General features: G+C 53.1%; 1 protein-coding gene across 11 annotated transcripts in view; it reads right to left on the bottom strand.

Annotated features, from left to right (window-relative positions):
* Positions 1-16,721, bottom strand: part of TNS1 (tensin 1) — a 208,245-nt gene that overhangs the window by 29,276 nt on the left and 162,248 nt on the right. For 4 of the 11 annotated variants that reach the window (XM_020879370.2, XM_070458627.1, XM_020879376.2 and 1 more), the window contains 6 exons: positions 12,740-12,826; positions 11,342-11,461; positions 7,534-7,730; positions 6,577-6,652; positions 2,023-2,115; positions 460-498 (listed from right to left, as the gene is read on the bottom strand). In XM_020879370.2, the coding sequence (XP_020735029.2) occupies positions 460-498; positions 2,023-2,115; positions 6,577-6,652; positions 7,534-7,730; positions 11,342-11,461; positions 12,740-12,826 (612 nt within the window). Of the gene's footprint in view, positions 1-459; positions 499-881; positions 906-2,022; positions 2,116-6,576; positions 6,653-7,533; positions 7,731-11,341; positions 11,462-12,739; positions 12,827-16,721 lie in introns of all 11 variants that reach the window. The other 7 variants (XM_070458623.1, XM_020879371.2, XM_070458624.1 and 4 more) reach the window with 7 other exon arrangements.

The following is a 16,721-nucleotide window of genomic DNA, read 5'->3' on the forward strand; positions in this document are numbered from 1 at the left end:
GTAGTGCTGAGGCTGAGAAATTGTGCTCTGAGCTGTAGATGTGGGGCACACCCAGAAAGTGGGATAGGAGCCCCCGACATCTGAAAGGGCTGCTGTACCCCAGGCAGTGGGTGGGAATGCCTCCCAGGAGGAGCATTTTGTCAGCAAGGTGGCACCGCACTAGTGCCTGGACCCTAGGCCACACCAGGACCCATGCCCTGGGGCTGTGGGCACCTCAGTCAGTATCCAGAATGACAGCTCATCACCAGAGTGACAGCTCATCACCCCCCGATCACCCATCAGGGGGTGGGGATCGGGGGGGGGGGGCGGGGGAGGCCTATGCGCCCAGCCACATGAGACCTGATCAGAGAAGAGAGCTGCTCCCCACACACCCCCTCAAGCCAGGCAGATCAAATGGAGTGAACAGCCATTCCCGGACGCGGAGAGCAGGAAGCAGTCACACAGCAAAGCCACACTTACCTTCAGAAAGCTCTGTCAGCACCTTCCTCTCATCCTCCTCTGAGGGAAGATGGGAAGAGAGGTGAGGAGGAAGGAGAGGCAGGGGATGAAGGGGAGAGGAAGAGCAAAAAGGAGAGAGAGAGATGGATTAACAGGGATTATTTCCTGAGAGAGAGAGACTTCGCTGAGAAAAGGGCTGAGGCCGAGGCAGAGGCAGGCCCTCCAGGGCGCACAGGTAAGACAGGGCCTCGCTCTCGGGAGCAGCAGGCCCGTGTCCCTGTCACAGCCCCAGCGTCTCAAGCAGGAGTGTGCTGGCCTGGTGACAGGCAGCCCCCCCACCCGGTGACTCCGTGTCCCTGGCCATGCAGACACGTCCTGAGTGGGAGGCTGTGCCCGGCTGTGTGTCTGCGTGGCTCACACCAGTCATGCCACCACCCGCCTACCTGGCTGGATCAGTCTTCTGGGGACTAAAGAAAAGAAGCAAAGTTGGTCCCCAGAACCCCAGTCCAGCCTACACCAGAGTCTAGAGAGCAAGTTTCTGGGCTCAGCCTGTTGGCAATGGTCACTAAGGACGCAGGGTCTCCACTTTCCCTTTCCCAACAAGGAGGAGAGGAGCTGGGGAACGTGACGAGGTGTGAACCTGGAGTGTGTGCGTACATGTCTGCATGTGGTATGAGTGCATGTGCATGTCTGTGTATGTGTGTGTGTGCATGCCTGCATCTGTGTGCACATGCATGTCTGTGTGGGTGTGCATGTCTCTCTGTGTGTGTGCGTGCGTGCATGTCTCTGTGTGTGTGTGTGCACGCCTGCATCTGTGTGCACATGCATGTCTGTGTGGGTGTGCATGTCTGCATGTGTGTGTGCAAGCATGTCTCTCTCTCTCTCTGTGTCTGTGTGTGTATGTATGTATGTCTGTGTGTGTGTGTGTGCATGTCTGCCTGTGTGTATGTGTGTGTGCATGTCTCTGTGTGTGTATGTCTGTGTGTGTATGTATGTATGTCTGTGTTTGTGTGTGTGTGCACGCCTGCATCTGTGTGTGCGTGCATGTCTCTGTGTGCATGTCTGCGTGCATGTCTCTGTGTGTGTGCATGTCTGCGTGTGTGTGTGCGTGCATGTCTCTCTGTGTGTGTATGTATGTATGTCTGTGTATGTGTGTGCATGCATGTCTGCATCTGCGTGTGTGTGCATGTCTGCGTGTGTGTGTTTGTGTGTGTGTGTGTGTGTGTGCGCGTGCACACACAACCACCTGGACTCTGGGGCACGGGAGCCAGGCTTCCGCAGAAAGTTAACCATCTCCAGGGAAACAGGGCATGCCTCTAACCCCGCGACGTCAGAGGATGCTGGGAGTGGTGCTGACCCCAGAAGGCAAGGGCAGGAAGGCTCCGCCCCCCTCAACCCCCAAACAGAGAGCCCCACCCAGGCCTGACCTCAGCATGGACACAGAGCCAGGCTGCCACCTTGTTTCCAGAAGAATCCAGAGAACCCACCAGGCCCGGGCCCTGCCAAGGACCACAGGCGTCCTCCAGCTGCCCACTCCTCCCTTCGGCCTCCCCAGGTACCTCCCTTCCCGCTGGAGTTACTCACCGCCAGTGGGGTGCAGCAGGATGTCGGCTGGGTTGTGGGGCTTCAGGCCCAGAGCAGACAAGGGTGTCTTGGCCAGACCTGGAGGGGAACGCACTGCACCGGGAATAAAAGGGAGAGCTGGGAGTGAGTGCGGGTGGAGGCGTGGGGAGGGGACCCCTCCTGAGTGAGGGCATGCGGGGGAGCGGGGCTGGGGGGGCAGCAGGAGGTGGAGCAGAGGAACCAGCCCCGCCCTGGCGGTGCCGGGGCGGCTCCACTCCCCCGTCCCGTCTCCTGTGTTCCTCCACAGGATGAAGGGTAAGAGGAGTCAGGAAACAGCCTTGCCCCTCAACCTCCACAAAGTCATTTCTATCCCTAGACCCTGAGTTTCCTCCATACGGTCCCTCCACACTGTGGAGTTATAACACATATGCTAGTTTCTTGGGCACCCTCTGACTTGCTCTATATCATTGTCTCTCTAACCTCTCCTCTCACATTCCCCCCCACACACACACACCCCACAGATGGACTTAAAGAAAGAGGAATATCAAGATGGCACAATCTGTAAAGGACAGAAGGAGAAGGGACCACCAGCAGGACCGACCCTGAGTCCCCAGGCCAGTCCTCAGCCACAGGTCTTTGACCTCCAGCCAAGCAGGCCCTTTGCAAGCCCCAGGAAGAGAGAATTTCTCAGCTGGGAGCTCTCTTACTTCCCCCAAACCTCAGTGTTCTGGAAGAGGAAAAAGCCCCATCTCTAAAATACGTGGGCAAGAGCATGACCACCCTGCACAAACCCAGGTCACCTCCCAAGCCACCTGTCTGCGCTGGAAGTGTCACATAACACACAGGTCAGAAAGGGCGGTCAGGCTTTCTCCCATCAGCCAAGGACGTGGCTGGACTCCGCGCTGAGCTGCAAGGTTGTTGCTCTGCCCAGTCACAAGATTTCTCAGTGGCAGCTGCCACGTCTCCTAACCCACCTCTGAGGAGAAGGAAAGAAAGGAGCTCCGTGTCTCTTGTCGCAGCTCTCAGGACCCTGCAGAGCCCACAGCTGTGGACAGGCAGTCACACAGGGCCGCCAAAAGCCTAAGGCTGCCTGCCCCACCCCAGTGGCCTCAATAGATGAGCACCCCTCGGGGTGCCCAGGAGCCACACAGCAGCTCCGGGACCCTCCCTGGCATCTCCTCCCTTTCCCAAAAAGACAGTGAGACCTTCAGGAAACTAAACTCCCAAAATATAATCTTCCAATGAAAGTAATTTAAATAGCTTATTTGTGATCGCCTGGAGGAGGGCACGGCAACCCACTCCAGTATTCTTGCCTGGAGAATCCCCATGAACAGAGGAGCCTGGTGGGCTACAGTCCATGTGGGCACAAAGAGTCGAACACAACTGAGCGACTAGGCACACACACACACATTTGTGCACATGCTGGTGTATCCACAGGTGTCCATGGGAACAGAGAGGCATCACAGGAGTCCAGATGGTTGACCCAGCCCTATACTCTATCCTCACTCTGTCCGAGATACCCAACAGACAGATATAGCAGAGGGGACAAGTGTGTACAAACACACACATCCAGGCAGGGGGTAGGTCTGGCCTGCATGTTTCTATGTGTCCCTCTTTCTCTAATTACACACACACATCTTACAATAGACGCTTATCAGGCACTTAGTAATGTTTGTCAGACAAATGACTTTGAATGCAATTAACTATGGAAGAATGAGCCCAGCCTCAGAGACCACTGTCCGTGGGATGACCACGAAGACTCTGGGCCCGTAAGTCTGCCTAGTGGGTGCAACAGAGCTGCAGGTGAACGGGGTGAAGGGGACGAGGGGACAGAGGCGGTGGGAGGCTCCTCCGGGCTTCCCTCAGCACCTCCAGCTTCCTCATCTCTCCTGCCCTCAGTCCCCAGGCATCCAGCCCTTCTGCTGAGGCAGACGTGGGGGTGGCCCTGAAGCCAGGCAAGGCTTGGCTTCCCCAGAGAAGAATTCCTTGCATTGCTCCGCCTCTGTTTTCTCTCCCAACCCTGTGCCTGGAGGAAACCTCTAACTTATTCTTTCCTCCCCAGGCACCCGGGGCTGACCCACGGGAGGGAGAGAAGAATGGGAACAGAAACAAGCGGTAGAACCAACTCTAGCCCAGCCCAGGCAGGGTGACGGCCAGGATCCTGGCTGTTTGGACCCACAGGAAATTGAAGCAAGTGTGAAGGTGGTGGGGCGGGGAGCTTCCCAGACGGCTCAGTGGTAAAAGAATCCACCTGCCAGTGCAGGAGATGCAGGTTCGATCCCTGGGTTGGGAAAACCCGCGGGAGGAGGAAATGGCAACCCACTCCAGTACTCTTGCCTAGAGAATCCCATGGACAGAGGAGCCTGGTGGGCAACAGTCCAGGGGGTCACAAAGAGTCAGACACGACTGAGCATGCACACACGCATGCACATGCAGGTTGGGGAGTTAAGACCAGGGAGAGAGATTCCAGGAGTCTGAAGCCTTTTATAAGCCTAGAGAGCTGTCTTGAACAGACTGCCCTGGGCTTTCACGGTCCAATACAGTAGTCATGAACCACACGGGGCTATGGTGCACCTGCTGTGTGTCCAGTTTGAACCGAGGTGTCATATGAGTGTGAAAACACACAGTGGATTTCAGACTTGTATGAAATAAGAATGAAAAATATGTCTTTATATTGATTACATGTTGAAATCATACTTCAGATCCTTAGGGCTAATACAGCAAAATTTTTTTTTTGGGCCGCACTGTGAGGCTTGTGGGAATCTTAGTTCCCGGATCACGGATTGAACCCAGGCCCTCGATAGTGAAATCACAGAGTCCTAAACACTGGACCACCAAGAAATTCCCTAAATAATACCTATTATTAGAATGAATTTCACCAACTCCTTTTTAGATTTCATAAAAAGATTGTAGGATAATATTCTCATTAATCATTTTATTTCTACTTACCTATAGAAATGATAATACTTTGTGGATATTTTGAGTTAAATTAAAAAATCATTACAATTAATTTCTCCCATTTCCTGCATGTTCTTTAATGGAGCTGTTAGAAAAGTTTCTAGTGCAAACAGCTTATGTTATTTTTCTGCTGGACAGTCCACTCACAAATGTATGCTGGACAGTCCACTCACAAATGTAGCTTCCTGTGTGTCCAAGATGGCCTTCCCAGGTGGCACTAGTGGTAAAGAACCCTCCTGCCAATGCAGGAGATGTAAGAGACACAGGTTAGATCCCTGGGTCAGGAAGATCCCCTGGAGGCTGCTAAGTCGCTTCAGTCGTGTCCGACTCTGTGCGACCCCATAGACGGCAGCCCACCAGGCTCCCCCGTCCCTGGGAGTCTCCAGGCAAGGACACTGGAGTGGGTTGCTATTTCCTTCTCCAATGCATGAAAGTGAAAAGTGAAAGGGAAGTCACTTCAGTCGTGTCCGACTCTTAACGACCTCATGAACTGCAGCCCACCAGGCTCCTCCATCCGTGGGATTTTCCAGGCAAGAGTACTGGAGTGGGGTGCCATTGCCTTCTTCGTCGCCTGGAGGAGGGCATGGCAATCCACTGCAGTATTCTTGCCTAGAGAATCCCATGGACAGAGGAGCCTGGCGGGCTACAGGCCATGGGGTCACTAAGAGTCAGACACAACTGAAGTGACTGAGCACACGGTACGTGTCCAAGATGGTGGCCAACACAATTCTGTTGGCACAGAAGGCAAGCACTGGTGTGTCGTCCCCCCAGCAGGACAGCCAACCGCCGGAGAACACGTGGCCAGCTCCAACTCTCCTGTCCTCACCCTCCACCCATCTCACCTGGACGAATGAATAGCTTGGGTGGACCCCCCTCGTCTAATCCTGGAGCATCACTAGTCTCTTCACCTCTGCCAACTCAGGCCTCTTACAGGAACCCCGAGGCCTTCACAGCCTGGGATTGATCGTCACTGCTTTCCCAGGTCTCCTCCAGTTCCTCTTCATGTCTCTTCTACCATGAAATGGAACACTTCCTCTCTCCTGAGCTCATCCAGGTTTTCTCATTGTTTGGAAATGTCTCTGCCCTTTAGGGACCTGCCACTCTAGTGAGAACATCAAGTAAGACACAGACTAAAGGCTCCTGTCTGGAGGCCAAGAGATGGATGCGTTGGGCATATGGTCAGCCTGAGGGTTCCGAGCCTTTCTTTCCTTGGTGAAAACTAAGAAGTGGAAGAGATGCCTGGATGCAGACAGAAATGGGAGTCAGAAGCAAGAAGGTCCATGGGTTATTTTAGGATGTTACTTTAGGATGAGGGATGTTTTACACATAGGATACAAAGACTCTTAGCAACTAGCAAACCATAATATGGGAGTCCAGGGACCCCAGAGTAGGTCAGCCTGGATCCCAGGATGCAGCTGCTGCATCTTAGATGTGTGAGCGTGGACAGCAAAAAAGAAGTGAAGGGAGGTGAGGAAGGGAAGCAGAAGGAAGATGAGCCGTAGGGATGAGAAGCGGCAGATTCTGGCCCCACCCAACTCTGCCAGCACTGCCAAACCTGGGAAGCTTACACAGGCCAGAGGGCACCCAGGGAAGGAAGGCTGAGTGTGAAGTTCTTACCCCCACTGGGTGGTGGGCTGGTTGGAGAGGTTCCCTCCATCTCCTCGAAGGCCTCCTTGTAGCTGTGCAGATGGGGCTGCAGAAGGAGAACAAGGGAGGAAAACCACAGTTGTGAGCCTGGGGAGGTGTTACCAGTTACCGGCCTAACCAGTCATCCTTTCCAGTAAACACAGAGGTCAAAGGCAGATCCTCGTCACCTGTGGCCCCAACAACTCCTTGCAGCCGAGAGAACAGAAACTGACATTGCAAGGCAATCGTCCAGCAGTACCTGTCCTGGAAATGTTTCACAACAGGGCCAAAGAGAAGGGACAGAAGGCAGGAGAGAAAAGATGTCCAAAAGCCATTTTTGTCCAGAAGGACCCATTAACCTGGGATTTTACCAAATATGGACCACTCACATCAGAATCTTCCAGAATCAGATTCCTGGGTCCCACCCCAAGTCTAATAGGCTAGAATTTCTACAGGGGGACTTGAGAATCTACATTTTTAACAAACTCCCTGGTGATTGTTATGCTCACTAAAGTTTAAAACCTACTTCCTCAAACTGCTAAACTGTCTCAAAAATACAAACACTTGGACACTGAAATTATCTATCTCCCAAGGAAACCCTACATCCAGAAAGGGTTCAAAAACAGTTAGTCTGTAGGATCTGGCTGGAGTCTAGAGTCTGTGGTCACCTACATCACACCAGGGTCCTTAACACCCTAATAAAGGATGCTCTCTGGGGCTCAAGAAGGGAACCTCAGTCTCAGTGTTCATGGAAGAAGTAGGGGAATAAAAGCTATTTAGAGAGGGAAATTGGCTCCAGATTCCACAAGCCATAGAGAGGCCCTAAGCTGAGGAGGCAGGGAGGGAAAAAATACTGAGTTTACTGACAGGTCACAGTTACTCAGATGACCATCAAGTCCCTCAGTAGTTCAGGTGGGCTCCGCTACCCTCTGTGGCCCCAGGACTCACCTCTTTGGGCCGCCCTCCAGGATTGAGAGCGATAGTAAGAGCCAGCTCTGGGGAGACACATTGGACAGGCGAGCGAACCCCGGGGCTACGGGGGGATGTGGGTTCTGGTGACTGGTTCTCGTACTGCCCATCGCTGGCAGCCCGCTTCCGGAGAGGTGCTGGGGGCTCTGCAGGCTGCTTCTCCCGAGCCTGCACCCCTGGGAGAGATAGCAGGGCAGAGAGGGCAATGAGCAAAACGTGGGGGAAAAGAATTAATCCGACCTAACTCCCCTAGAGGAGGCAGTGACTCTTAGCTCAGGGGGCCAAGCTGGAGCTGGGCTTGCCTCCCCTCACACCTCCTCCCTCCAGGCTCCCTCTGCCCACACCCCAGTTTCTCTACTGGGTGGGGGAATCTGCTTAGGTTGAGCTGGCCTTCAGCAGGAATCTCTACTCTGCACAGGGCTGGGGCCCAGAGCACAAAGAACTGATACAAGAAACAGATGTCAACTTCTTCCAAGCCCCAGAGGCAGAGGGCCAGAGCTTCCAGGCAAAGGAGGGAAGGTGGAGGGAGGAGAGACAGTCTCCAAGGCGACTGCATCAACCAACAAGCAACACCAGGCCCGTGGGGAAGGACTTGGAAAGACTGAATGACGCATCAGCTTGCAAATGGTGCTCCCGAGAAGAAACCCAAGAAATGACTAAGACCTGTCACGATGTCCCAGCCCCATCTGGCCCCTGGAATACTGCTGGCCTTCTCTGGGGCTTCCCAGCCCTCATCCATCCAGCGCCGCTCTGAAACCTCCCACCCACTTCCTGTATGCCCACACTTTTCTTGCCCCAAAGATGGCCCAGGTTTCCAGGCTGCCCCAGAGCAGCAGGCAAAGAGCCTGCAGACAAGTGCCTCCTGTGCTTTTGTGTACTTCCCTCCCATTCCCCAGGCCTTAACCTCACCCTCCTCCCTTCCCACTCCCTCTTCCCACAGCTGGGCTGCCGCACGAAACCCATTGCCTCATTGAGCTGGCTCCAGAATCCTAGAAAACTTACTCCCTTGGGGCCCAGAGGCCATGACCCAGCCTGCGGGCGGGCCCCTCATCCTCACTACCCTGCAGAAGGAAATTCCAGCCCTGCCTTCGCCACCACCCGAGAGGGCAGGCGAGGTGAAGAGAGGTGCTAGGACTTATCAAAGGTTTCAAGAGACCCTGTCCACACCAGCCTCAGGCCAGCGCTTATGGGCTGACCGACCACCCCAAGGCACACACACGCACACACACACCAGACAGCCTCAGCAACGAGCCAGCACAGCCAAGCAGAAATCACCCTCGATCAGACTGAATTGTCATTTACCCTTCACAGCGGGGTCTGCATGGCCCCAAGAATCCCTAGCTCCCGCCTGGCACCACCACTGAGGCCACTATGAGAAGCACAGGCTGAGAAGCCTACATACTTGTCATGAACACCAGGCTGCCAGCTGCCAAGTCTAGGAATGGATGCGCACACTCTCACACATACACAAACCCACACACAGTCACTCCAAGACGTGCACTCAGACCAGCCCATAATTAGGAGCCTTGTCTGGAAAGCACTTGCAGATGCAGAAGGTCCCTGGTTGGGGTGGTATCCTGAGTTTCCACTGCCAGCTCTTCATTCCATCAGAGGCAACCTGCCTACCAGCTCAACCAAGAGAAAAAAGAGCCCCGAGTGAAGACTATAAACCGGACTCACAAACCGCCTTACTTAAAACAAATACGCCCCTTGCCTCAAAGGACCCTTATTTGCAGAAGAGAAAAGTAGGGGTAGCACCGTCCTAACCAGGGGCTGCTATGAGGATCAACCCAGATGGAGGACAGGGCACACCTCTGAAGAGCTGGGCAGGGCCCGCTCAGGGACCCTAGGGCAATCCCAGGCTCTCAGCCCTCAGAGAATCGGGAACGGGGGGTCCCCTACTCTCGCTCAAACTTCCCCCACCTCCACCAAGCCCCCTTCCCCCTCAAGCCTCCCCGGGCAGCTTGGTCCAGAGCTGCCGCTGGTTTCATTCCTGGCAAAAACATTAGAGAGAAACAGACATAGCCATTGATTTTCTAATAATAATTGTGACAAAGGAGGCGCATTCGGAAAAGGCTCCCAGGGGGTTGGAACTAAGGTCAGCCCCAAGGTTAAAAGAAATGCATTAGGGCTGCACCGAGTTCCTGCTCACCCAGACCTGCTGCCTCCCTCGGCCAGAGCCCGTGTCTTTGCAAGGGGCGGCTGATGTCCTTGTTTGGGGATCCAATGTCTGCCCTTGAAAAACGGGTCTGCTTTAACTCAGGGCCCTGACTCTCCTGGAGGGACACAGAACATTCTCTCGGATGCACTCAGAACATGAGCTCCACGTTCATGGGCTGCAGAGGGTTGCAGTGGCCCAGAGAGGAGGCTAGACCGTTGTGGGGAGGGGAAGCTTCCAGGCCATGGAGGGTGTGAGGTCTAGCCCAAGGCAGTCAGACACTTGAGAGCAATCACACCTCTTCTTCAAGCCCCCTCTCCACCACCACCAGAGTGGGACCAGCTCTGTCTGGAGGCAGGGGGATGGACAGGCTGCCATCCAAAGCATAGGGTCCTGCAGGGCACAGCCCCCCCTGCAGAAGAGGGAAGCCCCGCATTCCACTCCCACGGGGACAGACCCTCTCCCACGGAGCGCCCCCCGCAGCCCCAGTGGCCAGCCCCGGGCCATTCTCTGAACACAGTGTCCCACTGTTGTCCGCCTTGGCAGGCCCAGATCTGCCCCCCGAGTGCCAGGAGAGCCATATTCCCTCTCTCTTGTCCCTCTCTACAGGAGGGGAGACGGGCCATAGCAGAGGGGAGAGAAGAGAGCCCCATTGTTCCTCAGCCAAGCTGGGACGTCTGGACACAAGCTGACAGCCTGTGTCAGAGGGAGAACACCCCTCCCTCACGTCCCAGAGATGGACGGATAATAAAAATAGCCCCACTCTCTCCCACCAACCTCCTCTCCGCCCAGCACACCCCCCCACCCCCACCCCAGGACTTTCTGTCTCCTGGCCCCGCCCCCATTCTCAGTAGTGCCCTACTCCCCGCATACACACAGGCATGTGCATGCGCGCGCGCACACACACACACACACACACACACACGTGGGCACACACAGCCTGAGCCTGGCAGGAACAGCGGTGGGTCACAGTCATCCTCAGAACCTCCACAGTCAGCCGTTCCTCAGCAGGAGACCGGGGACCACAGGAAGTTTATGAAGAAAGTGCAGGGAAGACAGGCAGCCCAGGGACTCTGCAAAGTCTTCCCAGCAAAGCTGGTGAATCCAGCCTTCTAAGCCCAGCAGCACAAAGGAGCAGCCAGAAAGCGGCCTTTAGGATAGTAACACACTACACAAGAAGACGTCTGTCGTCCTCCAAGAGCTGCTCACATGCTCTGGGCCTTCCCCACCTCCTGGAGGACAGCGGTCAACTCAGCCCGGGGCCTCCGCCTTGGCCATCAGACCTGCAGAGCGGGGCACGGGGCGCTGGAGCAGCCCCATCTCCCGGGGCCCTCAATTGCTCCCCCAGGATGGTGCTGTGCTTAGGGGACAGCCGGCTCCAAGGCTCCCCTAAAGTGGCCTGGACCTGAGGTCAAAAATCTCCTTCATCTCACACACACACACACACACACACACAACTCTAGAGGCTGTCACCCTAACACATATCAACACACATTGATGTGTGTGATTGAATCATAGATACAGCATGGCTGCCCACCACCCCAGCATCCATGGACAAATGTCCTTGTGCCAGCTTCATCACATGCCTCCTCTACAACCCCCGGACTGGCCGCTTCCACCCTCACAGACCCAGCTCTTCTCTCCAGCCTTCCATTTTCCAAAAGACTGGATTCCTCAGCTCCAGGTGGCAGGGCTGGGTGTCCGACTGCTTGCCTGGGGCTCCGGAAGCGGGGGTATCCGGGAGGCCACCTGCTGGGCCAGGGCACCAGAAAGCCACACGGCAATCACACTAGCTAACAGCCCCAGGGCAAGCCATGCCAGCTCCCCTCAGGACAGGCCCACCCCCAGAACTGCCCCAAACCCCAGGCCCAGCTGGACACTGCACTCCCCACCACTGGGCCGAAAAGAAGATGGAGGGACAGGAGAGGAGGCGAACAGGGAGCCATTCTGCTACAGCCATCTCCCTATAGTACATGGACTGGGAGAAGGAGGGCCCTGAAAGCACCAGATATTGCCCCTGGGAGTCAACAGCTCCCTCCACCCGCTAAGCCTTTTCCCAGAGCTGCTTAAGGCCACTGCATGGGGTAAACCCGTGCACACCATCTTCTCCCTGACCTGGGCTTCTGGCTTCCAAGGAGCTGGGATGGGATGAGGGGATTCCCTCCCCAGAGCTAAAAGCCTAAGGGCTTAGATGTCCAGCTGGGGCAGAGGATGCCAGTGGACCACATCACTCTAAAATAGAGCAGCGTGACTCTGGATGGAAGGGCCACCATATTGGAGTACATCAAGTCACTAAGCTAAAGGCACATGGCCAGGCTACAATCCTTCATTTGTCACGCTGCAAGAGTGAGCTCTGAGCAATTCAGAGACTTGCCCGGGAGTGTCACAGAGGTAGTCACAGGCAGAGCCAGGACCGCACCCGGGGCTTCTAACTCTTGGCCATGGGTCCTGGGATCAGAGATTCAGGATGAGTCAGAGGGGGGTGCCCTGCCCCACTCCAGAATGGACAGAGCAGCAGGTGCCAGGGCACCACTCTGCGTCTTGTGCCCGCTGGTCCATGCTGAGCATGGCCTGGCTCCTGCCAAGGCTCTGGCCAGGACAGCCCGGGTGATCTAAGAGCCAAGGCAGCTGGAGAGCTGGGCTGTCCCAAACCCTCACTGAGCGCCTTTGTTGCAAAGACCTGCATGCCCACAAGGAGCCCAAAAGTTGGTCCAGTCACCCCAGACCCTGTTCTCAGCAGGGAAGGCCAAGGCTGGAAGCATCAGGCCGTGTCCATGCAGAAAGTGGGAGCACTCGCTCATGCAGAGAGGAGGGAGGCAGAAGGGAGCAAGGACAGAGCAAGAAAAGAAGCGGAGGCAAAGAGAAGAAAGAGATGGAAAGGAGAGAATAGAAGAGGGAAAGGAGGGAACACGAGGAGGAGATGGGAAATGAGGAGGTGGAAGAAAGTGGGCAAAGTTTGGAAGGGAGGAGAGAGAAAAGGGGAGCTAGGGTGAGTCATAAAAGGAGGGGAGGGGGAGAGGAACCAACCAGAGAGAGAGGAAGATCGGAGCCGGTGGAGAGGAGGGTGCCAGGAGCCGACTCTCCGCCCAGTGCCCTGCAGCCTGGCATTGTACGCTGCCCACCCCCACCCCAGGGAGCCGGCAGGGGTGAGGCAAGCAGCGTGGGGTGAGGGGGGGGAGCGAGGGAGGCGGGAAGAGGAGGACACCAGGCAAGGAAGGAAACACGCCCAGGCGCAGGGGACAGATGGACACGGGACACACGAAGAACGCCAGGGACCAGGCATTTCACAAGACGAAAACAAAACAAAAACAAAGAAAAAAATCAATATTAGTTGGTGTTCTGAGTCTAGAACCTGGCCACACACTTGAGGGAGGTGGGCAGGGTGTCAGACAAGAAGAGAAGGTGGATCCGGGGTCTCACTTCTCCAAAGGACAGGTGGACGTTCTGCGGTCCAGTAGGACACCACTCACCTCTGTCTTTCCTAACCCCAGCGTGGAGCAGGAAGGTGCCAGCCTGGGACCAGGAGATTTCAATCCTTTGGCTCCACATCTCATCCACCCTCATGGTCAGCATGTCCCCATTCCAAGACCTCTCTCCTCTCATGGTCATCTCCCTCCCCCTGGATTCAGCAGTGACCCCACCAGTCTCAGTCCAAGGGTCATCTCCCCAAGCATCAGGGCATTCCTCGGCCCTTTATTCTTCCATCACACCCTCCTTAGTAATCTTCTTCCAGGGAGCCACTTAGGAGCCACTTCAACTCCTGCCCCAAACTGCTGGGCACCACTGAAAAGTCCTTAAGATGAGCCTGCCTGGATGCGCTGTAAGGACCTGTGATGTCTTTTTCTTCAACCCAGCTGACTCCAATCCATCTCACACCCCAGGGGTTGCACAATGGCCAGTATCACTTCTGTCTGGCTTCCAGAGAGCCATACCTTTTGAGTATTCTCTACTTGAAAAGCTGCTCCATATCAGTTTTTTCTTTTTTTTTTAACTGGTTCCTCCTCATGTTTCAAGGCTCCAAAACTCAATCCCAGGACCTCCTCTCTGTCTGTGCTCACCCCCTTGGTAAGATCATGCAGTTTCTTACTTCACATGACATCATAGACTGATATCTCCCACATTCCTAAGCTCCAATCTCTCCCCCCCTAAACTCTGAACCATCTTAAACACTTCATGGGCATCTCAAATGTAACATGGCCAAAATCACACTTCTGATATCACCTCGAAGACTGCTCTTCCCACATTCTTCTCCATCTGAAAGAAGAGCAACTCCATCCTTTAGTTGCTCAAGCCAGAAACCTTGACTTTTCCTTCCCTTAGGAAGCTTTGCACTTGCTATTTCCTCTGGCACATTCCCTCCCTACCCAACAAAGTTTTTTCCCTGACCATCCAACTACCCCACCACCACCCTTTACCCTTCACTGGCATTTCACTGCACTTCACTGGCATTTCACTGCTATGGCACTTATCACCCATCTGACAAATAATACGTGTATTTGCTTATTGGTTTATTGTCCATTTCCATCTCTTAAAAAAATAAAACTTTATCTTTTTTGTTTACCACCATTTCTCCAGAGCCTAGGCTAACATGTAGCATAGACAAGGAGCACATGTTGAATGAATGACAGAATGGGCCTTGATCTCGTCTCCTTTTTCCATTATGAAATATAAAAACTGAGTTCTTAATTCAAGCTCTCAAAAGTTGACACCAATATTTCACTATATCTGTATCCATTCTCTATTCTTATTTCATGAAGAGGTACCTTACCTCCTCAGCTCAGATGTATGCTCAATTGTATCTGACACTTTTCAATCCCATGGGCTGTAGCTTGCCAGGCTCCTCTGTCCACGGAATTCTCTAGGCAAGGATACTGGAGTGGGTTGCCATTTCCTACTCCAGACAATCTTCCTGACCTAGAGATCAAACCTGCATCTCTTGCATCTCCTGCATTGGCAGGTGGATTCTTTACCAATTGTGCCACCTGGGAAACCCCTACCTTACCTCCTGGTTGAGCCTAAATTATCTACCCAGGTATCTACTCCTAAGCCTACCCCCTCTTTACCTCCAAAGAGACCTGTTCTATCAGTTTCTTTCTCACTCTCTTGTATCTTTCTCTTCTCACTCTTCCCTCCATACTCAACCTCTCTCTCTTCCGCCTCTAAAAACTCTCCTGGCTCCTATATTCACACAAAGAAGTTCTCGGTATCTTGCTACCCTCTTTAGCTGCCACCCTCTTCCCTTTTATCACAAAACCTTTCAAAAAGATAGATGATGCACTATCTGCACTCTCTCATCTCTCACTCCTCAATCCCTAAGTCTGGCTTTTGTCACCACCACTCTACTGAAAATATGCCTTTGAAAAACCCCGAGGCCACCTAATTGGCAAGCCCAGTGAATTTTCCTGAGTCTTCCTTTTCATGATCATGCCACAGTGACATTGCTAACCTCCTGGGAACCCTTTACTATTCTGACTTCTATGATGACCCACTGTCTCGGGGTCTTCTCGCTGCCCTGAACATTCGCTCTCAAGGCCCTGCATGGCTTCCATTCCCACACAGCCATTTCATTCTAAGTTCTTTTCTCTCCATGCCTTCTGATATATAGAGATTTCATACACGCCCAAAGCTTTAACCTTTATCTTTGTGAGGATGACTCCCCAGTCTATAGCTCCTTCTGCTCTTCAGGTCCAATTCCAGATGTCCAATTGCCTTCCATACATCTCTATCTGGAGCCTCGACTGTTACTCAAATTCAACATAACCAATACTGAGATCTTCATCTTACACCAAACTGCTCCTCCTCTTAACTTCTGGCTTGTTAACAGAATAATCATTCTGTTTCTATTTATGGAGCCTCAGAATTATCTTTGATATCCCCCTCCTCTTCACTTACTACATCCAATCAACTTGTAAATGCGTTAGTTCTCATCCCACCACAGCATCCCTGCCCCTCATCTCTTCTTTTTCATTTCCAAGGTCAGCACCCTAATTCAGTCCCCATCACCTAGGTCAGCCAATAAGCTCCTAGCATCTACCAGCTCAAAGTCTCTCCCCTTTTGTATCCTTCCTCCCCAGACCCACCAGATACATCTTCCTAAACTACAGCTCTGATCACGGCATCCTTTCCTAAAACACAGTAATGGCTTCCTTCACTTCCACTAGCTAAGATTCCAGCTTCTCCGTCTGACATTTAAAACCAACCAGATGCAAGCCCCAAGCTCCAAGCCTTTCTTGACTCTCTATTACACAGCCTATTTGGCTCTCAATCCACTCCATTCTTCAAACACATCCTATGCCCTCCTAGCTTCATTATGAGCCTTCCTTTTCCAGTAATCTCACCCATTTCAAAATCCTATCTTCTAAGCTTCTGTTTAAAATATATACACAACACAGGCCCTCCCCAGTCTCTCTAGCTGATAGTGATCTTTCTTTGTCTTCATTCCCACAGAACTTTTCTTCATATTTCTCTTATTACAAATAACTTTATTTTAAAGTTCTAGTTCTTCTTCCCCTTACTAAACTCTAGACTCCTTAGGGATAAGATCCACATTCGCAACATGCATTGAAATCTCTACTTTTAGGGACACCTGAGATCAGTCCAGGCCCAGAATCAGGATCATATGAAAACCTGTTGGACTCAACAACTCTGACTCTTATTTCTTTTTCGTGTCTTATTGCACTGGCTAGGATATCTAATACAATGTTAGATGATAGCAGTGATAACAATCATCTTTATTTTACCCCTGGTGTAATGGGACTGCTTCTAATGTTGCACAAGGAAGTGTGATATGTGCTACAGGTTTCTGGTATCTACTCTTTATCAAGTTAAGAATACTCTAAAAATCTCTGAGAGCTAAGCTGAAATAAGACATAAGTAGTAGCTGGATCAAAGTGGCATGAACCAAGGACACAGAATTGAAGTACAGAGGACAGCCAAGGAGGAAAAGGCAGAACTGAGGGTGAAAAGCCAGAAGAAACTAGATCATATTCACGACCATATGGAGGTTCTC

This window comes from Odocoileus virginianus, chromosome 30 (genome assembly GCF_023699985.2).
Source record: "Odocoileus virginianus isolate 20LAN1187 ecotype Illinois chromosome 30, Ovbor_1.2, whole genome shotgun sequence".
Taxonomy (NCBI): Eukaryota; Metazoa; Chordata; class Mammalia; order Artiodactyla; family Cervidae; genus Odocoileus; species Odocoileus virginianus.